Below are 23,686 nucleotides of genomic sequence, written 5' to 3' on the forward strand. Positions count from 1 at the left end.
ATGGTATTCAAAACAGGAAGTCTGGCCGCGCAGACCTGCTTTTTAACCATGACACACAGAGAATTTTGTTGCATGGAGGCTCACAAGCTTTTGCTTGGAAATAACAACAGAGAAAAGAAACTCAGGGAATCAACACATGCTGCCAGGTTAAAAACTCTAATAGTAAGCAGCAATGCCTTTTTCAGTAGTAGGAGAATATAATTTAATTAGATTGCAAAACTACAACGTCTTCCTTTTTAGTCATTCATTCATCCATCATTCATTCTTGTAGGCACACAATGCTTTTTTATGTGTTCCTCCTGCTTTCCAGGCACTCTTTTAAGTGTTAGGGAAAAAAATAATGAAAAAAAACAAAAACAGAAACGAGACACGGTTCCTGTCCTTCTTGTGTTATCTAGTGGGGGAGATTCAGTCATTAATCAAATAGTTATACAAATTAAATGTATGACTGAAAATAATATGTGTATAGTCATTCATGTATGGTGGAGTGGTTGGCCGGGGTAGGAAAGATATATTTTTAAAAAGAATCAATGTGAGTTAAAATAAAAAAATAAAAAGAATCAATGTGTCTCTACTTTAAATCATAATATTTAGCTCTGTAATTTTCAGCAAAATGCAAAAATTCCAATATTCAGATATACTCTTATTTTATGTCCTGGGAAAATGGAAAAAACAAACGTTTTAATAAATTCAGGAAGTATTTGTCATTGAAAGTACACTTTTCAATTTCAGAAGAATTGCTTTTAAAATTAAGATTTTAAAAGATTACATTAATTTTAATGAGTAGTTATGATCAATTAAGCATTTTAAAAGTAAAGATAATAGTCCACATTTTGTGATTAGGCAAACATTTTTCATTTAGAATTTTTAAAAAATCAACATTAAAATCATTAGAAAGACTTAATATGTTCTTACCTGGACTGTAGCTTTGGGCATCCACGATAGAGCAATAAATATTTTCTCCTTAAAACTAAAACCAGCAAAAGACATCAGTGAAAATGTAAAAGAAATTCGAACCAATAATGCCAGACTCACGGTAGCAACACAAAAGCCTAACAACAGATAAAAACAAACATAAATAACAAAATACTTGGGAAGAAGGGGTTCCTTATGTTCCTATGACTTGTAAAAGTGTTGAAAACATTTTAAGGCTATTGCCTCTTTGTGCCTTTATTTTTTAAAGTAAAAATAACAATCATTAAAAAATACAAATATGATTGAAGCCTCTATGTAAAGTGCGAGATTATCTGATGGTGGTGGTATCATGGAATATCAGATAGATTACATTTATTTAATTCTGATTTAACAGACTTTGAACTTTTACTATAAATGAAAGCATTCAAACGAGGCTGATGGTATCTCACATTTACCCTCAGAAAAGAATTCTAATCTCCATTTCCTCAGGTCACTCAGGGAAGATACAAAAAGCACACAAGAAGAGCAAATGTGTGTTACTGTCTCAACATGAGTTTCTGAAGAAGATCCTTGTAGCATTCAAAGACATATTGTAAATAAAAATAAAAGTTATTCATAGATTCCTTAAATATTTTCAAAGCTTGTATTTTTTGTGCCTCTAATCATTCTTACCAACAGCATTTGATTCAAGAGATGCAACAGATACTTCCAGTCCAACCAAACCAAAAAGAAGGGGTTGAAAAATATCCCATACAGATGAAATAATTTTTTGGACTCTAATCTGTAGAAAAAAGTAACACATTTTTAGTTTCTGTGGTACATAAAAATAACTACATTTCAGAAATTTAAAGTCTCTCTTAATAAATAAACTTAAGATAGTTTATTTATAGGGGAAATGTTAAAACAGTAAAAATTAATTGAGTTGATTAATTCTAACACTTAGGTAAAATTTGATTTAAAAAATTTACAAAGCTATAAAATAAATATTTGGTAATTTTGTCACAGAACAAGTAAGGTCTTTGGAGCTCCAGACGTGTTCTGATGGTTCAGCGAGAGGTCCAGCTTTTGTTTGTAAGGTAGCAGAACAGAGACAGAACTACATCATGCTAAATGAGAACATACTCAAGATCAGGCAAACATTTCAGCTCTCAAAAGGGTGTTGGGAAGGCAATCTTCACTAACAATTATCCTGGAACCCAATCCCATGGAAATGAATCCTGATATGTCCTAAATTAGTAGGAGACAAATTCTGGGAATCTGTTAGGCCTGTTTTGAAAGGACTCATGTTGAAAACTTCAGTTATTTTTTCCTTAAAACCAAACAAAACAGAAACAGACTCATAGATATAGAGAACAAACTGACGGATGCCCGAAGAGGTAAAGGGTTGGGGAGCTGGGTGAAAAAGATGAAGGGATTAAGAAGCACAAATTGGAAGTTACAAAATAGTCATTGGATGTAAAGTACAGCACAGTGAATATAGTCAATAATGTTGCAACAACTACGTATAGTGTCAGGTGGAGACTGGACTAATGGGGAGGATCACTGCATAATTATATAGATGTTTACATATATACTGCATACCTGGAACTAATACCTGTATACCTGGAACTAATAATACACTCTATACTTGTATACCTGGAACTAATAACAAAATAATATTAAATGTCAACGGTAACTGAAAAAAAATTAAAACAATCAAACCAAAAACACATAATAGATTCTTATTTAATTGATGGCCGGCTTCCCTTTCTGGGAACAAATTTCTCCCAGTACTACTTCCCCAGTGATGTGGTTACAGCAAAGGCCCCTGTGACCTAACAGTGTTCTGACTCTTTTCTAGGAACTTGGGCGAAGCGATTTTAGACTACCTTCATGACTATTCCCCTAATGTCTGAGTTGTCCGATGGCTAGTTATAAAAGTAAAGTCTAAAAGAGAAAGAAAGAATGAAAAACAAACAATCATTACTCTTCCTTGTTGATAGCACATTATCCCATTTGTTACTTTTAATCTTTAAAGTCCATTTTTTTTCTGTCTGATTTCCTCTATCATAAAAAAAGAATTGTAGTAGGTTTCTTTTAATTTATCTAATTGTAATTTATCATTAACCATTTAATTTCTTTTATAACTTTATTGGAATACTAAATAAAATGCCAGCATGACTTTTTTGGTAGGGAACTCCTCAGGCTGATTCTAAAATTTATCTAAGAAAGACTATGAGCAGGAACAGCCAAAAAATACTTAAAAAATAAGTATAATAAGAGGAAATATTCTGTACTAGATTTTGCAACATAAAACTATGATTTATAGTTTAAAATAGATTTAAACTATAGAGTGGTAGTGGCGTAGGAACAGATAAGTAGGATTAAACAGATTCCAGAAATGAACTTAGACATATGTGAGTTTAGATCATATTAAAAGAGGCATTTAAAGATCACTGAATGATTAATGGATTAGTCAATAAATAATTTGGCAATAACTGACCATCCAATTTTTACCTGTATGTGTATATATCTATTATATGTATTTATATATGTATGTTTATGAATACATGTATATAAGGTGTGATCAACAAATATGGTTCATGTTTGAATAAAAAAAACTTCATTATAGTAAAAGGCACATTGCCATTAATCCCCCTCAAAATACTCTCCCTTGCTTGGAAAACACTTATCTCATTGTTCTTACTACTTTCTGAAGCAGAAAGTTCTCTATTTGTGAGTGTCTTTACTTTATCCTTCATCGTGACAATGCTCTGTGTCACACATCGCTTCTGGTATAGCAATTTCTTCAAATAAAAACATTACGGTGTGTCCTCAATCTACCTTGTTCACTGGATCTGTCACTGTGTAAATTCTGGTTCTTCCCCAAAGTCAAAAGGACCATGAAAGAAAAATGTTTTAAATCGATTCAGCACATTGAGGCAGCCACGACAGCGTAACTACATAAAGACACTCACGAAAGTGGACTTCCAGAACTGCTTCAGAAAGTGGCAAGAATGAGGGAACAGTGTGTTGGAAGAGAGGGGGAATATTTGAGGGGGATTAATGGCAATGTGTCTTTTACTGTAATAATTTTTTTAATGTAGACATTTACCGTATTTTTTGATCACACCTTGTATAAACACACACACGTACATCCTTATCTCATAGCATTCATAAAAATAAATTCTAGATGGACCAAGAACTAAATGCAAAAACAAACAAAAACTACCAAAGTATTAGATGATAATATAGAAGACATTATAATATTTATAATCTTATCATCTTGAATGAAGAAATCCTTCTTAAACAAGATACTGAATCAAAAAGGAAAAACTGACAGGTTTGACTAATAGGAAATATTACTTCCATACAAAAGACATTATAAACAAAATTATTACAATACTATTGACTATATTCCCTGTACACTACATCTCTGACTTATTTATTTTATAACTGCAAGTTTGTACCTCTTATTTCCCTTCCACCCCATTTCCCTCTAGCAACCATCAGTTTGTCCTCTGTATCTGAGTCTGCTTTTTTTTAGATTACACAAATAAGTGAAATCATACAGTGTCTATTCTTCTTTGTCTAACTTATTTACTTTTGGGTAGTACCCTCTATGTTCATCCATGTTGTCACAAATGGCAAGATTTCATTCTTTTTTACGGCTGAGTAATATTCCACAATGTTATATAGTTTCTTATCCATCAGAGTGTAAAAAAAATAGAACTAGTGATAATATTCAGGGTTGTTGATGGTTTGAGGTATTAGGGACTCTTCTACATTGCTGGTAATAAATAATGTAAATAAATAGTGTAAATAAATCTTTTAAAAGGATAATTTGGCAGTACCCATCAAAATAGAAACATAACATTTCTAAATCCAGCAATTCCATTTCTAGGAATGTATTCCTACTTGGACTTTGCAAAAAGACACATAAACAGGACTGTTCATGGCAGCATTATTTGTAATAATAAAAAAATGGAAGTGATCTAAATGTCTACAAATATAGGACTGATTAGAGGAAATGATTAATTCTGGGAAGGGGGTTGTTATTTGGGAGTGGTGGGGAAAAGGAGTCTTTTACATATTATTCCAAATGTGAATCTTCTGTATTATTTTAATCTTTTATGAGTATGTTTTCATATATTAACCATATAAAATTTTAATGAATAAAACAAATGAATAAAAGTTACATAATCATATTGTATAAAACTTGGAGGGGGAAAAAGGACTGATGTGATAACTCAACTCCTGATTGCATTTTAGTGTATGTCCTGGTCCTTTTCCTAAATACTTTATTTCCTTTATTGATTTGTATACTTCCTTGAAGACATAAACTTCTGGAATATCTTCCAACTAGAACAAAGAAGTTTGACAAATGTCCACTGTAGATGTAAAAAATGCAGTTATTTTACCTAAAAAATGGTGTGTTAAAAATATTCACCTTTTCTTTGGACCATTTCATCCCTCCGATGAAAGTCAACACTAGTGTGCATAACCCTCCAGCTGCATGTTTACCTAAATGATGGCTGCCTAAGACAGCAGAAACACACATACTCAAAACAAGGAATGCTCTCTTCAGTGGAATATTTGTCTAGAATTAGATAAATATTTATAAATTAATTTACATTAAATATATAACACAATATTTACGTTATCTATCATTTATCATTGACCCTTTGAGACCATGTCTCTATATGTTACATTAAATAACGTCTAGAACTTTGACTTGCTTCCTCACTGAATATTTTAGTAGCCTTGATACCAAGTGACAAAGTTTGTAATTATTAATTTTCATCTTCTGCCACATCTCTGATACTAATGTCAGTAAAGTGGTTCTAATACCATGGTGAAGAAGGAAATAAAAGAGACCCATATAACCTGCAGCTCTATATAAGATATCCAATGAATTCTTAAAAATAAATTTCTGAATATTTCTTTAGCTAAAACAGTTAATTGTTACAGATAAATCAAGATGGAAATTATAGAAATACAAGAATAATAGCACATACCTTAGGGCAGGAAAGGGTTAAGTTTAATAGTATTGCCTTAGTCAAAGGGAGTGGGAGTGAATTTAACTCAGAAAACACGCAGAGATAAGTGGGAATCTATCTCTCCCAAAATGTTTAAGGGAAAATGTGAGATTAAAAAAAAAATTGAAAAATTGTCAGAAGTCAATAGACAATTTACTGAAGAAAGGGGTGGAGTGGAATGGAGAGGGTACTCTGAATTAAGTACATTTTTCTAATATTTTTAATTTGCCAAATCAGGAAGCAGAGATTTCACTCAAGGCCATTGACCGATATCAGTCACAACTGTGCTCAGTTTTATGCAGAGAGTAGGCACTGGGCTACTCTTGGGGAAAAAGAATTAAACATTGAATTTAATATTTCATGGATCTTCTAAAAGTTCAAATTTTTGAAAGAAATGTCTAATAGTATGCTTTTAAAAACTGATTTAAAAACTGATTAATTTTTTTATTTACCTGATCTCTACTTGGAAAATACCGAACAAAAATTCCCAAAACAATTCCTACCATCACACCGACAATTATATCCCAAAAAGAGGCAATGATGTCTCCAAGTATATCACCTGTAAGGGCACACAATAAGGAAAACATTTCATAGAGAAATACTTTTATATACCCAACACATGAGAAAATCAAACCTAGGTGATTAATGAAGAAAGGTACATATTTTATAGAACATACAAAAAAATGGACCTGTAATATTAATAAATGTGAAAACATATGCAGATCTATTTGATAAATTAAATATGTACTCTTAAATAATTTTCCCCCTTTCTTCCACCTCCCCCCGCCACTCCAGTTCAAGCGGTTGTTTCTCAGTCTAGTTGTGTAGGACATAGCTCCGTGGCCCATGCTGGTATTATGAGCCTTGCACACCCCCGACTCAGCCAGTTGGTAGCCAATTGTGGTTGCCAATTGTCGGTCGGCTGCTCACAGCAGCTCATGACAGCTCAGGCCAACTTCTGGCTCTCACGGCAGCCTGATTCTAGGGAGAGCTGTTGTTCACAATCTCAGCTATAGAGGGTGCAGCTCACTGGCCCATGTGGGAATTGAACTGGCGGCCTTGGCATTAGGAGCATGGCGCTCCAACCACCTGAGCCACTGGGCTGGCCCTCTTAAATAATTTAATACATACACTCCAACTCAGAAGTGTTTATTGAACAAATAGGCCAGAAAACAAAGACGTAATAAGCTATGAGCTCCCCTTACATACTCCATCTAAAAGACCAGGTGAGATAGAAGAATGGACAGATTGACAAAGGAGCACCTACAGCACCTTGCAAATGGGTGGAAATGTTTCTTCTCTGAACAAAGAAACAAATAATTTAAACATAATTATGACAAATAAATAAATAATTTAAGCATAAAAAAAAATTTAACAACAACAACATGAAGAAAAGATTTATTCCAGGGTCAATCCTAGGAATATTCAAGGGCCAATTAAATTTCCAATATATTTTATGTATCTCTATCTGAAATTTATTGTAATAAGTTTAAAAAAATGATCCTGAGTCACAAAAAGTTCAGTTATGCTTTGTGTGTTTAGCTCAATAAGGTATATATATTATATGTAATATATATTTCAAATACATATATAAGAAATATTTGTCCATTAAAAATAATATAGAGGATGACAATAGCAAGATGGTGGAATATAAAGACCCAGAACCTCAATCCCCCACAGAGACAGCAACTTAACAATAATATACATTCTAAAAGCCTTTATCAAACTCCATAAGCCAATTAAGAAATTGCAGGAAGGGGAAAGCAACTCATTATGCGCAAGGGAGCTCCCAAAAGATTACCAGAAGATTTCAGACCAGAATCCTTACAGCCAGAAGTGGGTGGGATGATATATTCAAAGTGTTGAAAAAAAACTGCCAACCAGGAATATTATTCCACAAAATTGTCCTTCAAAATGAAGGAGAATTAAGACTTCCCCAGATAAACGAAAGCTAAGGGAATTCATTACCACCAGACCTGCCTTACAAAAGAAATACTAAGAGGAATTCTTCAAGAGGAAATAAAAGGATGTTGGACAGCAACACAAAAGCATACAAATATAAATCTTTGGTAAAAGTAAATATATAAATGAATTAAGAAACCTGTAATACTGTAATGGTGGTGAGTAAATCACTTTTTATTCTGTTACAGAATTTAAGATAAAAGCATAAAAATAACTATAACTATAAACTATGTTAATTGATAGATATACTATAAAATGATAAAACTTGAGACATTAATAACATAAAGTGAGGAGGGTGAGATGTTAAGGAGTAGAGTTTTTGTATGCAATTTAAGTTATCACTTTAAAAGCGATTATTATAAGGATGAAAAAAAGATATTCCATGCAAATGGTAATCAAAAGGGAATAAGGATGGTCATACTTATATCACACAAAACAGACTTTAAGTCAAATACTGTCAAAAGAAATACTAAAGGATATTCTGTAACGATAAGTGGGCCAATTGACCTGGAAGATAAGTTTAGAGCTCGATATTTATCATATTCTAAGATATGTGTATTGAAGATCTAATGTATAAAACAAAACTTTAAAAAAAGTTCTTAAAATTTTAAGTGACAGTTTAATAGTCATGAGATGAAAGAGGATTTTCTGAGCTTGCACCTGCTTGGTTTTTCACTTTTTCTGTTCCCCTTAAATTAGGTTTGCTCTCTTGTAGCATGGTCCCATAGCATCCTATACTATGTAATATTCATTCCATTTGTAAGTATTTGTTTACATAAACTCCTTGAGAACATGGGCCACATGGTCTTTTCTGTCTGTTGTGCTGAGAGGTAGTAGAGTAGTCCTTACAAGTGTGGGTTTGGGGTCAGACTGCCAGCTTTGTATCTTAGCTCCCCTACTTATTGGATCTGTGACTTTGAGCAAGTTACTTAACCTGTGTTCCTGTTTCCTTATCTGTAAAATGAGCATAGCACTATTGTGACTATTAAATGAGTGGAAACATCTAGGGACTTAGAGCAAGTACCAAGCAATTACTCAGTAAAAGCTAACACTGTTGTTCACTGTTTATCCAGAGTTTGGCACAGTAGCTGGCACAATGGAAGAGGAGCACAATACATTTTTTGAAAGAATGACTGATACCAGTCACAAAGGAAAAGATTACCAGATTTGACAATAAAAAATTCAGAACTTCTGAATGGCAAAAAGAGATAAAGTTAAAAGTCAAATTACAGGGGGCAGCGGGTTGGCTCAGTGGGTTAGAGTGCAGTGCTCATAACTCCAAGGTCACCGGTTTGATTCCCACATGGGCCAGTGAGCTGTGCTCTCCACAACTAGAGTGAAAACGACGACTTGACTTGGAGCTGGATGGGTCCTCGAAAAACACAGTTCCCCAATATTCCCCAATAAAATTTTTTAAAAAGTCAAATTACAAATGCGGAAAACTAAAGAATATAAAACAAAGGGTTATTATTCTTAATTTTATAAAGAATAAAAAAGAACAAATCAAAAAGAACAAAAGATGAACACATCTATAAGATATAGGTAAAAGATTTCAAGAAAAGCAATTTATGAAACATACCAAAATGCCAATGGCCAATAAACATGAACATCTGTTTAACATCACTAGTAGTCAAAGTACTTCATTTAAAGAGGCCTCACTTTTCATCTATCAAATTAGCAAAGGTAAAAAAAGACGAATAATACCTCATTTTGAAAGAGTGAAGAGAAAGTGACAAGCTTGTGCAGCATGGTAGGACAAGATATTGAAGCAATATATTTCAAAAATTTTATACCTCTATATAATTAAGAAATTATTAAGTTCAGGCACAACTATTTAGCTATAAGATGTTCAACCAAGTATTATTTTATTAGTAAATATTGCAGTCATCTTCAGTTTTCAACAAGTAATTATGATGCAACCAACTGAATACTATGCAACTATTAAAAATATAGAACTATATTTACTGAAGAGGAACACGTTTGTAACATACAGGTAAAGTGCAAAACAGCTCAGGTTACAGGAAAGTATGGTCAATGTCAATGTTTGATAAATTTATAAGAATACTGGGAGCAGAAAGAAAGAGTAAGAGAGAGAGAAAGATATAGATAGATAGATAGATAGATAGATAGATAGATAGATAGATAGATAGATAAAGTGTAGGTGGGTTTACATCAAAAGATTCAGAATTATTATTCCCTAGGGTATGACTATTGCAGATTTTATTTTTATCTTTCCCCCTTTTCCTTCTTTTTTATTCATATGTTATGATTTTAAGAGAAACTTGTATATATAATATAAAAATATTTTGGTTCTTCAATAATGCAGAAGACAGAATTTCAAATACTGCAGATAATGTGGAAATGTTTACTTTCACAATTTCTGTAGAGTGATATTCAAGACCAAATATGAGGTCGGACAATTAAGTTCGTGAACTCATCCTAGAAAAAGGGCTACATACCTCATGGCTGAATATCACTGTGGTCACTTTCAAAGTACTCCCCTTGGGAAACTATGCACCAATGCCAGCACCTAGTTCTCCCTTCAAAGCAATTTTGGAACTCTTTTTCTGGAATAGCCATCAGAACTGTCATCCTATTACCCTTGATGTCCTGAACGTCATCAAACTGTCTTCCTTTCAATATTTCCTTTATTTTCAGGTACAGGAAGAAGTCACTGGGGGCCAGATCAGGTGAGTAGGGAGGGTATTCCAATACAGTTATTTGTTTACTGGCTAAAAACCCTCACGGACAGTGCCGTGTGAGCTGGTGCATTGCCATGATGCAAGAGCCATGAATTGTTGGCGAAAAGTTCAGGTTGTCTAACTTTTTCATGCAGCCTTCTCAGCACTTCCAAATAGCAAACTGAGTTAACTGTTTGTCCAGTTGGTACAAATTCATGACAAATAATCCCTCCAATATAAAAAAAAAAAGGTTAGCAACATCATGACAACAAGTTCGTGAACTTAATTGACAGACCCCGTATCCCCTTGGAATTCAGAACTGGTGGAGGATCTTGGCCCGCCAAAATGGCACACAATTGTCCATGTTCTACATATTTAAGTTGTCTTAATAGAGCAACCAGTTATTTATAATGATAGCCAAAAGGTATATTTCAAAAATAGCTATTAAATATATTAGTACTAATATATTAAATATATAGTACTAATAAGATTGCTGCTTAAAATTTTCTATTGAAAACTGTGATAAAATTCCAAAGCAACATGAGCAGATAAATGGTAATATGAGTTATCAAATTAATTGAAACATATGGTTATTAAAATGAAATCATTTTTGTGTAGTAATGGTTTTGTCACCCATTGATATGTGCTACCTGGTCTAGAATGAGATTTCTACGAAGAATAAAAAGATGTTAAATGTAAAAAATTCTTGGTTAATAAATGAAGAACTAACGCCAGAAACCTTGTTAAAAGAACTAACAACAAAAATATAGCTATGAATGATATGTCAGTGGTTGTATTTTCTCATTTACCTGTGGAGAAGACTATGCTGAAGCATGTATTGAATCCAGTGATAGCCAGGATGTCATCCAAACTGCTAGCAGCTATTAGTAAAGTTGGGATGCCTTTCTCAATACCATATCCATTGTCTTGCAAAACTAGCATGGAAGGGACAACAACAGCAGGAGAGACAGCACCTACTACAAAACTGAGAGAAACATTGTGAAAGCCAATTCTAAAACATCCCTTTAACAAAACAGTGTTTTACATGGAAATTTACAACAAATATATTAACCTTTACAACTTCAGGTTTGAAAATTCTGCTTTTGAGTTAATGCCATTTAATGGTGGTAAAATTTCCCATTCACCCAGCCCCTAGGAAATACCATTCTACTTTCTGTTACCGTGATTTTGATTACTCTAAATGTATCTTTGGAATCACGCAGTTTTTGTCCTGGCTTATTTCACTCAGCATAATGTCATCAAGGTTCATCCATGTTATAGAATATGACAGGATTTCCTTTTTTATAGCTGAATAATATTCTATTTATATACCACATTTTCTCTACCTACTTATCTGTCAATAGATATTTGGGCTGCTTCCACCTTTTGGCTATTGTGAATAATGCTGCAACATGGGTACGCAAATATCTTTTTGAAATTCTGCTTTCAATTATTTTAGATATATACCCAGAAGCAGAATTACTGATTTTATGGTAATTCTATTTTTGGTTTTTTGAAGGACCTTCAAACTGTTTTCCACATTTTATTCCTAACAGCAGTGTACAAGGGTTCCAATTTATCCATATCCGTGTAAACACTTGTTATTCTCTAGGGCTTTTCTTTTCTTTTTTAATAGTGACCATCCTGATGGGCATGATTTAGATTTACATTTCTCTAATTATTACAGATGTTGAGCACTTTCATACATAAGCTTGTTGGCCATTTGCATATCTTCTTTGGGGAAAATCTATTCAATTCCTTTACCATTATTTAGTCAGGTGTTTTTTATTGTTGAGTTGTAGGAATTCTTTATATGTTCTGAATACTGATCTTTTTTCAGATATGTTTTGTAATTATCTTCTCCCATTCTGTGGTGCCTTTTAACTTTGTGTTTCCTTTGCTGTACAGAAGTTTTAAAGTTTTATGTAGTCCCATCTACCTATTTTCACTTTTTCTGCCTGTGCTTTCAGTGTCATATCCAAGAAATCATTGCAAAATTCAGTGTCATGAAGCTTATACATGTGGTTTGCTGGATACAGTATTCTTGGTTGACTTCTTTTTCCCAGCATTTTGAAAATATCAATACTAGTCCATTCTGATCTGCAAGGTTTCTGCTGAGATATCCAGTTATCTTATGGGAGTTCTTGCTTTAAAGATTCTTTCTTTCTGTGACTTTTGACAGCTTGAGTATAGTGTGCCTTGGTGTAGGTCTCTTTGGTTTATTCTAGTGGGACTTATTTGAGCTTCTTGAATTTGTCCATTTCCTTTCTCAAATTTGGAAGTTTTGGCCATTATTTCTTCAAATAAACTTCCTGAGCATTTATCTCTTTCTTCCACTACTAAAACTCCCATAATGTGTAGATTGGTCTGTCTAAGGGTGTCCCATTACTCCCTTAGGATCTCTTCACTTTCTTTTGCTTTTTGCTCCACTGACTAGATTTCAAATGACCTGTCTTCAAGTTCATGGATGCTTTCTTCTGATTGATACAGTCTGTTATTGATCCCTTGTAGTCCTTTTTTCCTTTTCCAATTTTGTTATTGTGAACAGCAGCTCAAGAAATTTGGTTCTTTTTATAGTTTCCATATTTTTGTTGGTATTCCCATTTTGTTCATGCATCATTTTCCCGATTTCCTTTAAATGCCTGTGTTCTCTTTTAGCTCATTGAACATTTTTATGATGGTTACTTTGAATTATTTGTTTGGTAATTCATACATTTTAATTTGTTTAGAGTTGGTTTCTGGAATTTTATTTTGTTCCTTTGAGCCATGATTCTCTGATTCTTTGTTGCCTTGTTATCTTTTGTTGAAATTTGCATATCTGAAAAACCAGTTACTTCTCCCAATCTTTATGGACCATCTTCACTAGGGAAAGGCCTTCACCAATCAGTCCAGATAGAGATTCTGGGGGCCTCTCAAGCCTTTCTGGGATATGTCTTCTCTGGGCTTGGATGTGTTATCTCCAGCTGAAGAGTTTCGCCTTTTTCTACTAGGGAGCATCCCCAGGGGTCTATCTGCAGTACTGAAATATCTCTGGAGTTGTAGCAACCCACTTGCTTTGTTTTGTTTTCAGGAGACCTCAAGCATCTAAAGTGTGCCAATCTCTTTCCTGTCAGCCATCCAAGTCAGGTGAGACAAAAACCAGCACCTTGGGAAGCCCCTCAAAAGGCCAGAATTTAGGATACATGTTCCATGCTTTCTTTTTCCTCCAGAGGGAGAAGCCACAAGTTAGGAGTTTTCTCTCAATTGCCCCTTGTTTTTCATGAAGGGGGGTGGGGTATGATGTGTAAGTGCAATGAAATGTCCTAATTGCTCCAATGTGAACTTGCACTTGGAGTGCTGTAATCTTTCAAGTGGCTTCTGGCATCCTCACAAAGGTAATCTGGTCCTTATATTGTTAAGTTAGTTTTCCATGGGGAAAGGAGAGCCTGGGTCTTCATATTCTGGCATCTTGTTGACATTACTCCCCTGATTGGTAGGATTTTCAAAAGCTCCTCAGTTGATTTTAATGTATAGCAAATTTGGGGACCATTGACTTTGCCCACATTCCTATCTGGCTTCCTTCACTCAGAGGTTTCTACTGAGAGCTCCCTCAATAAATCACTTGCATAAGAATCTTAATATCACCCTCAGCTTCAAAGGTACTTTGCTTGGTAGCATGCTTGGCCTATTCCCTGAAAGAAGGCAACAGTAAATGGATAAAGCAATCACAAGTTAATAGGAAGTTTCAAATACAAAATGAACACCCATTAAAGTATCATCAAATATTTGGGGAAAGCCAGCACTTTGAATTGAGGCACCAGGTTCATTAAGTGGAAAAATTTACATCTGAGGAAAGATACACACACACACATACACACACACACACACACACACACACACACACACACAGAGTGCCAAAAAAATGTATACATTTTAAGAAAGGAAAAAACTGCATCAAAATTGTAATACTCATTATATACTGATAACAAAAGATTCATACAAGTCACATTTGACTTCTGCAATTACAAGAGGTGTTCAAAATGGTTACCATCAGCGTCCAGACACTTCTGATTACAGCAAACTACTGCTTGAACAACATTGACCAGTGTCCACTTGTATCGCTGCACATGCAGTTTCAATCTCTTCACACAATACCATATGTCTCAAACTTACCACAAATGCACATAATTGTTAGGTGTGTTGGAGGTTCTGTTGCACACTCATGCCTCTATTGTTGTACTTGCACAATATTCTCGAATTTCAAATACCACTTCAAAATAGTCTTGAGCTCCTTGAAGGACAACCATGTTTCCGCCATTTTCTTTGTCCTGGCTGTTGCATGGTGATGCTAGTATTCATTTGATTAATGCCATTTTTTTTAGTGAACATCATACTACACATTGCTATCATAATTCAATTTAACTTCAAAAAGTAATACATTGATAACATCTCTTAAAATCTGTATACATTCTTTTGGCAACCCCAGTATATATATGAGGTGTGATAAAAAAAATACAGGCAATGTTGCTGCTGAGTGCCATCCAACGGAAAGGCAGGATATTCAATTCGGGAAGTGGTGTGTCGAACCTTAGTAACAACATATAGAACAAGTTTCAACTTGTTCAGTGCAGTCAGTTGGGTGTGAGCTATGGTTGAGAGAAGGTATGTTTTAATGTGTACCGTAAATCATGGATCACGAACAATGCATTAACATGAAGTGGGCAAACAGTTTCATCCTCCATCATGACAATGCTCTGTGTCACACATTGCTTCTGGTACGGCAATTTCTGTCAAATAAAAACATTACTGTGTGTCCTCATCCACCTTGTTAACTGGATCTGGAACGGTGGAACTTCTGGCTCTTCCCCAAAGTCAAAATGACCATGAAAGGTAAACATTTTGAATTGATTCAGGGTAGCAAGACAGCCACGACAGTGCAACTAAAGACACTTATGAAAGAGGACTTCCAGAATTGCTTTAGAAAGTAGCAAGAAAGATGGAATAAGTATGTTCAAAGCTAGGGGAAGCATTTTGAGGGGGATAACGGCAATGTGTCTTTTACTGTAATAATTTTTTTAAATTTAAACATTCACTGTATGTTTTGATCACACCATATATATGTGTGTGTGTATATATATGTTTATATTTAACATATATGGATATTTAACAAGGATATTAACAAGGATATTTAATATATATAATGTAATATTAATTGATATTAATTTGATATAATTTGATTATATATATTAATATATATATCAAAAAGAGCAACCAGAATATAACTTCAGAATAAGTGTAAATATCCTCAGAATCATGAAAGTATACTGTAACTGCCCATAACATTTTAACTATAGTTCTCAGAAATTAACAATCAATTGCCAAAATAAATAAATAAATAAATAAATAAATAGGTGCTATGAACATAGCTAAAGAATGAGTTAATAAGCCAGAGAACAGAGCAGACAAAAATTTCCCAGTGTGTACTGCAAAAAGGCAAGCAGATGTAAATTATAAAGAATACTTAATAGTTTTAGAGGGGGGAGTAAAAAAAGGAGATAAAAGAGAACTGAGGAGAGATAAAAGATGTGTCTAAAACATGGAAAAAAAATTTGATACACTAATCCTCTGAAAGATATTATACCAAATATTGAGTAGAACAAATTTCCAAAAGATACATCCAAGGACATTAAAGAATTATTGTTAATTTAGTTAGAAAAATGCTCTTACTTTTTAGAAATGCGTAATGCAAATTATAGGGGTAAAATATAATCTCTGTAATTTACTTTAAGATTCATTAGAGATTAAGTTTAAGTTAAGGGTATTTGGGTGTTCATTACATTATTCATATTCTTATGAACCAATAATTCTGCACCTAGTTATGTATCTATAGAAAACTGTGTACATGTGTACCAAGAGTTATGTACAAGAATGTTTGTAAGAGCACATTAACAATAATGTGGCCTCACACAGAAACAATGCAAATTTCCACTGACAATAGACTGAATAAATAAATTGTAGTATATTCATACAATAAGATACACTAAGTCCTCACTTAACATCATTGATAGGTTCTTGGAACTGTGGTGAAACAACGTATAGTGAAACCAATTTTACTATAAGCTAATTGATAAAAACAAGAGTTAAGCTCCTACAGTTATAACAAAATGATGTTGAATGAAACGACGTTATTTGAGGACCTGTGGTATTATACAAATAAGAAAATGAATGAACTACATTTACACAAAATAATATGGGTGAATCTCAAACATAATATTGAGTGAAAGAGGTAGGCAAAAAAGAATATACTGTATGATTTCATTTATATAAAATATAACTACAGGCAAACTAAATCATAGTGTTAGAAGTCAGTATAGTGGTTATCTGTGGGAGGAATAGAGAAGTAGTTAGGAGGGAGCATTAGGGTACTTCTGGGGTTCTGGCATTGTTCTATTTCTTTATCTGTGTGATGGTTACGTGAATATTCACCTTTTGATTAATCACCGAACTGTACATTCATGCACTTTACATGTTTCTGTATATGAGTTATACTTCAATAAAAAGTTTAACAATTCAAGGAGGGAGAAAAGAATTCTGAATAGAGTGCCCAAAACAAAACAGGGAGAGACATATTAATATTTGACAAGGTAGAATTCAACATAGATAAGCATTAAAATGAGTGAGAAGGATATTTAACATTGATTTTTTAAAAACCACCAGGAAGATATAAAAATCATGGATTTTTGTGACCTAATAACTTAGCTTTGATATATACAGCAAAAAACGCACAGATTTTATCAGATGTTAAGGTATTAGAAGAGAGGGATGAAGAATTCAAAATAAGCATAATAAACAAAGTAAAATGAAGATAATAGCAAAATAAATCAAAACCAGAAAACATAAAAAATGATAAGTTAAAATATTAGTGTAAAAATGTAGATCACAATAGTTGGAATAAACTAAAGCATGAACATAGCTGAAGAATGAAGCAGGGAGTTGAAAGATAAGATTGAAGAACTTTTCCAGGAATTATCAGGAGAGGATAAAAAATTAGAAAATGTAAAATAATAGGTAAGAGATATGATTAATAGCAGATTTGCCAAAATATAGATTATAAGAGCCTCAGAAAGATAAATATGTGAAAGTAGACAAGATGGTACTCAAATAATGGAAGTAAGATGCCCTTAAATAACGACAAAAGATCTTAGATCGAAAGGGTCACGCAGTAGATGTAAGGAATAATCCATGTCTAAAGAATTTATAGTAATATTTAACAAAAATCAAAGAAAAAATTCTAAAAGCATCCGAAGAAAAAGATTATCTACAGAAAATAAGAGTTAGATTGACAGCAGACTTTTCAATAGCAAGGCTAGATGCAAGAAGTTTTTAAAAGTTCAAGGAAAATCATTTTGAATATTTTAAAATCAGCCAAATAGTTATTCAAATCTGAGGGTTTCATAATATTATGAAAATATTTGCAAGCACACAAGGCTTCAAAAGATATGTCACACAAAGACCCACGTTAACAACAATTTTTGGCAAAAGTATGTAAATAAGAGGAAAAACGAATCTAGAAGTTGCTGTAAGAAAGATACATACAAATTAAGGGTATTCAAACATGGTAGCTTCAATACTTATTTTTATTTTAAAAGGAAAGAAAGAAAACTGACATGAAAGAGAATTGATATTGATTATTAAGCTTGGATTAAAATGCTAGATGATATCAACATGAAGGGGTTTGAGACAGTAATATAATAATAATAATAAGACATTAAACAGGGCAAATATAGCATAAGAAAAAAAAATTATAGTTCAGTTTCATTTATAGTCCCAAGTAAGTATGAGCAAATTGAATCTAACAGTTTATTGAAAGAATAAACAAGCTGCCCAAGTAGGTGAGTGAATGGATGGTTTTACATTAGGAAACTCTGCCAATATAATTTGTAACATTATCAGATTGACAGGAAATAAACAGTACTAAATTTTGTTTTTATCAAAAGGGAACTTCTTGATAAACAAGAAGAACAGGAAACTTTCCTTGATCTAATATTAAGAATTGACCACCACCCTACAGTAAAAATGATATTAATGGCAAAGTATTAGAAGCATTCTCATTAAAATTATTAAAAAGTTAGAAATGTCTCTTTTTTTCTACTACTAATATTCAACATTGACTGGATGTTCTATCAAACACAATAAAATAGAGATAAAAGTACAAATACTGGTAAAAGAAGAGACAGAAGTTTAACTATTCAAAGACAGGATGTTTCTATAAGAACTAATAAGAGCACTAATATGTACATTCAGCAAGGTAGCCATACACAAGATCAACTTTTAAAAATCAGAAGTAGAACATCTGCTTACTTGCATGAAGGAATATAGGTTCTGGAGTTACCTTCCTGCTGAAAGCCCCTAGAAAACCAGAAAAAATGTAAGTAACAACTATTCTCAGACATTGGGTAACAGACAGTATAGGACAATTACAAATAAGAAAAGGGAAACAAAGGAAGTAAACTTCACCATTACCCAGGCTTTCTGCTAGGGAGCAATTTCAAGGCTGTGGTGGAAAGAAACCGACCAAAGGCCAATGAACATGCTGAGTTGAGGAGAGAAGAATTTGGGGAAGCCAAGGCAGCTACAATTTTTACTACAGAGTGAGAGAGAGATGACAAAAAGAAAGTTCCAGAAATTTGCACAGGGGATCCCTGTGTCTTTGGTTGAATACCAAGGAGTGCAGGCATAGAGTAAAAACCCCCACAAAGCTGGACAAGCATAACTCCTGAAGAAAGATTTTTGAGGAGCAGTAAGATAGTAATTTCCAGAGCTCACAGAAGCCTGCTGAAACCTTTGAGTTCCCACCAGCTGGAGTAGAGATACCTTATCAAACACATAGGGCATTCAGTAAAGACAGAAGGGCCACACTTTTGAAAGAGACTAAATTAGCTCTACAGTAAGGCTACTCTACAAAACCCCTAAAAGATCTTAGAAACAAGCCTTGAACGGATAGACTAATTCACAAATAATTTATGATTGCCATCTAGGACAAAGTCCAACACTCTCAAGGAAAAGAACAAAACCCAGAATTCAACAATGTAAAACCTATCAAGTCTAGCATTTGATCGTTAGACATATGAAGAGGTGGCATAATGTCACCCATAACCAGCAGGGGGTGGGCTGGGGTGGGTGGAAAATCAGTCAATACAAACAGATACACAAATGACAGCAACGTTGGAAATGGCAGATCAGTATGTTAAAGCAGTTGTTATAAGTATGTTCCATATGGTTAAGGATTTAAAGGACAATGTGAAAATAATGAGGGAAAAAAACGGAAGGTAGAATAAAGAACCAAATGGAACTTTTGGAAATAAGATACAATAGCTGATGGAAACAACCTAAGTATCTATCAATGGATGAATGGATAAAAAAGATGTGGTATGTAAAGAAGATGTGGCATATATGTATGCAATGGAATAGTATTCAGCCATGAGGAAAAAAGGAAATGCTGCCATTGTGACAACAAGGATGGACCTTGAGAGCATTACAACACTAAGTGAAATAAGTCAGACAGAGAAAGACAAACACTTCATAATCTCATTTATATGTGGAATCTGAAAAAGCTGTACTCATAGAAACAAAGAGTACAATGTGGTTACTAGGGTCTGAAGGTGGTAGAAATGGAAAGATATTGGTCTAAAAAGTATAAACTCCCACTTATAAGATGATTATGGTGTGGGGAATCTAATGTACAGCAGGGTGATTATAGTTAATAATACTGTATTATATACTTGTAAGTTGTTAAGAGAGTAGATCTTAACTGTTCTCACCACAAAAAAAGAAATGGAAATTATGTGACAAGATGGAGGTATTACTTTATTTCCCCGAAAATAAGACCTAGCCAGATCATCAAAAGATGCTCTAATGCGTCTTTTGGAGCAAAAATTAATATAAGACCTGGCATTACATTATATTATATTATATTACATTATATTACATTATATTATAACCGGGTCTTATATTACATTATACCAGGTCTTATATTATATTATACTATATTATACAAAACCCGGTCTAATTAATTATATTAATATAATTAATATATTAATATATATTATATTAAAATAAGACCGGGTCTTATATTAATTTTTGCTCCAAAAGATGCATTAGAGCTGATGGTCTGGCTAGGTCTTATTTTCGGGGAAACACGGTAGCTAATGTATGTCGACAATCATTTTACAATATATAAGTGTATCAAATCAACACACTGTACACCTTACACAATGTTATATGTGAATTATACCTCAATAAAGCTGGAAAAACAAATGTAAAAATGTATGATGGCTTATGACAATTAAAAAATACAATATCTGAATTGAAAATGTCACTGGATAAGACTAACAGAAGGTTGAACACTACAGAAGAAAAGATGAATTAGTTTGAAGACATCGTAATAGAATATATCCAAAATAAAACACAGAGAGTAACATGACTGAAAAAAAATTAATAGAGTATCAGGGAACTATACAAACTAATATCAAGCAGTTAACACATGTAATTGTAGTTCTAGAAGAAGAAAAAAGAGAAGGGGGAATAATATATTTAGGAAATAATGGCTGAAAATTTTCCAAATTTGATGAAAAACTGTAAAAACACAACCTGATACCACTACATATCTTGTAAAAACTGCGAAAATTTACACAACCAGTATTGGAGAAGATATGGATGACCTGGAACTTCATACACTATTGGTGGGAATATAAAATATAACAATACTTTGGAAAATTGTTTGGCAGATTTTAGTAAAATTAAATATTATCTTACCATATAACCCAGAAATCCTACTCCTAGATATTTCCCTAATGAACAAAAACTTAGGTCCACACAAAGACTTGAATTCAAAAGGTCATAGCTTTATTTGAAAGAGCCCCAAACTGGAAACAATCCAAATATTCACCAACACGTAAGTGATAAATAAGTAAGTTGAGGGTATATTCATACAATGAAACACTATTCTGCAATAAAATGGAATGAACGACTAGTCATAATATGGATGCATCTCAAACACAACTTGCTGACCAAAAGAAGCCAGAAACAAAAGAGGACATACTATATAATTCCATCTATTTAAAATTCTGAAAAGAAATCTAATCTATTGTGACAGAAAATCGATTACGGTTTGCTTGGGGCCAGTATGGAATTGATTGGGGTGGGATACCAGAGAATTTTGGGAGGTAATGAAAATGTACTGCATCTCAATTTTGTAAGTGGATTCATGGGTATATAAATTTGTCAAAACTGATTGAAATGTTAATTAAAAATGGGTGCTCATTTTTGTATGTATACTATACCTCGGTGAAAGTGATTTTAAAAAATTAGTAGCTTTCTTACACATCTAAAAAAACTAATTAGAAAATATTATGAAAAATTACATCAACATCAATTAAAAAACCCCACAGAATACCTAAGAACAAAACTATGAAATAGTCTAGACCTTTATAAAAATCATAAATATTGTAGTACTTCAGATAACACCTGAATAATTGGAGAGATGTTTCACATTTGTGGGTAAAAATCCTCAATATTATAAGGTTGTCATCTCTCCCTCAAATTAATTTTTTTTGAGTGTTATGCCAATTAAAAATCTCTCAGGATTTTTCACTGAACTTGACAAGTTGATTCTAAAATTCATTTGGGAGAACAAGAGCTTAGAATGAAAAATCAAGTCAATATAAAACAGACTTTTTATAAAGGTAAAATAGTTAAAACTGTGTAATAGTGACACAGAAATAGACAAAATAGATTAGACAAAAACAGACTACAGTGTAGAAACAAATCTATGGGATTAATTACATGATAAAATTGACATCTGCAATCAGTGGGGAGGGAAGGACTTTTCCATAAATGGTAGTTGTTGAGACAACAACCTATTCATGTGTAAAATAATGTTGAAAGACCCCACACATAATAAATTCTAGGTATTTTAAAGAATTTTAAAAACTGAACTTGACCCTCTCCTGGGTATCTACCCAAAAAATCTGAAAACATTTATCCATAAAGACACGTGTGCTCCAATGTTCATTGCAGCTTTGTTTACGGTGGCCAAGACATGGAAACAACCAAAATGTCCTTCGACAGATGAATGGATAAAGAAGTTGTGGTATATATACACAATGGAATACATAGACACAGACAATATTTTAGTGGTTACCAGAGCGTAAGAGGGGGGTGAGGGTGGAAGATGAGGGTAAGGGGGATCAAATATATGGTGATGGAAGGAGAACTGACTCTGGGTGGTGAACACACAATGGGATTTATAGATGATGTAATACAGAATTGTACACCCGAAATCTATGTAATTTTACTAACAAACATCACCCCAATAAATTTTAAAAACACACACAAAAAAACAAAACTGAACTTGAAAGTAGTAAGAATAAAATATAGAAGAATATATATTTGTGACCATGGGGTAAAAAGTACCTTTTGAGTGACTCACAGAAATATCTAGTGGTATACTGGGATAAGATATTTAGTATAATACCTATAACAGACAAAGCAATGATATAATGAATAGGAAATAAAAATAACTCAATAGAAAAATAGACAAAGGATATGAACAGGCTAGTCAAAGATAGGAGGTATGATTTATATAAAAATATACAAAATAATACTGTTTTCTCTATGGAGATTTAGAAGCCTGGGATGTTATTTTTAAAGGTCTATAATGATATGAAACTCAAAAGTTTTCACTTTGGGTTGGAGTATGCGCCCTAGGATTTGAAGGCATGGTCAAAAGCCTTTTTACTTTTATTTGTAAAGTTCTAATTTTTCAAAAAGAAAATACATTTGGGTATTTTGCAATAAAATTTAATTTAAAAGATTCATTGAATTTAGTAGAAAGTATGTAATAAGTGAAATTAACTATAAATTTCATTGGAATAGGGAAGTGAAGGCAAAAGTTAAATGGATTGAAAAATGAATAGGAGTTAGGATCCAGATGTAGTGATTGTAGATTATTATTCTGAGGAAGTTGGATATGAAGAGGCATGGATGGTAGAAAATAATAGATGGGACATTGGATTTGGGAAGAGTATTTGCTAGTTTTGTTATTGTTGTTATACTATCTATACAAAATTT

The 23,686-nt window shown here is 33.1% G+C and overlaps 1 protein-coding gene across 4 annotated transcripts in view; it reads right to left on the reverse strand.

Annotated features, from left to right (window-relative positions):
- The window catches only part of SLC9B1 (solute carrier family 9 member B1), a 62,158-nt gene that overhangs the window by 919 nt on the left and 37,553 nt on the right, over window positions 1–23,686 (reverse strand). The window contains exons 7-12 of one of the 4 annotated variants that reach the window (XM_081057176.1): window positions 18,917–18,964; window positions 11,386–11,561; window positions 6,386–6,492; window positions 5,345–5,494; window positions 1,588–1,696; window positions 916–1,052 (exon numbers count right to left, since the gene is read on the reverse strand). In XM_081057176.1, the coding sequence (XP_080913302.1) occupies window positions 916–1,052; window positions 1,588–1,696; window positions 5,345–5,494; window positions 6,386–6,492; window positions 11,386–11,561; window positions 18,917–18,964 (727 nt within the window). The remainder of the gene's footprint in view (window positions 1–915; window positions 1,053–1,587; window positions 1,697–5,344; window positions 5,495–6,385; window positions 6,493–11,385; window positions 11,562–18,916; window positions 18,965–23,686) is intronic. The other 3 variants (XM_081057177.1, XM_081057178.1, XM_081057179.1) reach the window with 3 other exon arrangements.

Source organism: Rhinolophus hipposideros (assembly GCF_964194185.1).
Source record: "Rhinolophus hipposideros genome assembly, chromosome: 1".
Taxonomy (NCBI): Eukaryota; Metazoa; Chordata; class Mammalia; order Chiroptera; family Rhinolophidae; genus Rhinolophus; species Rhinolophus hipposideros.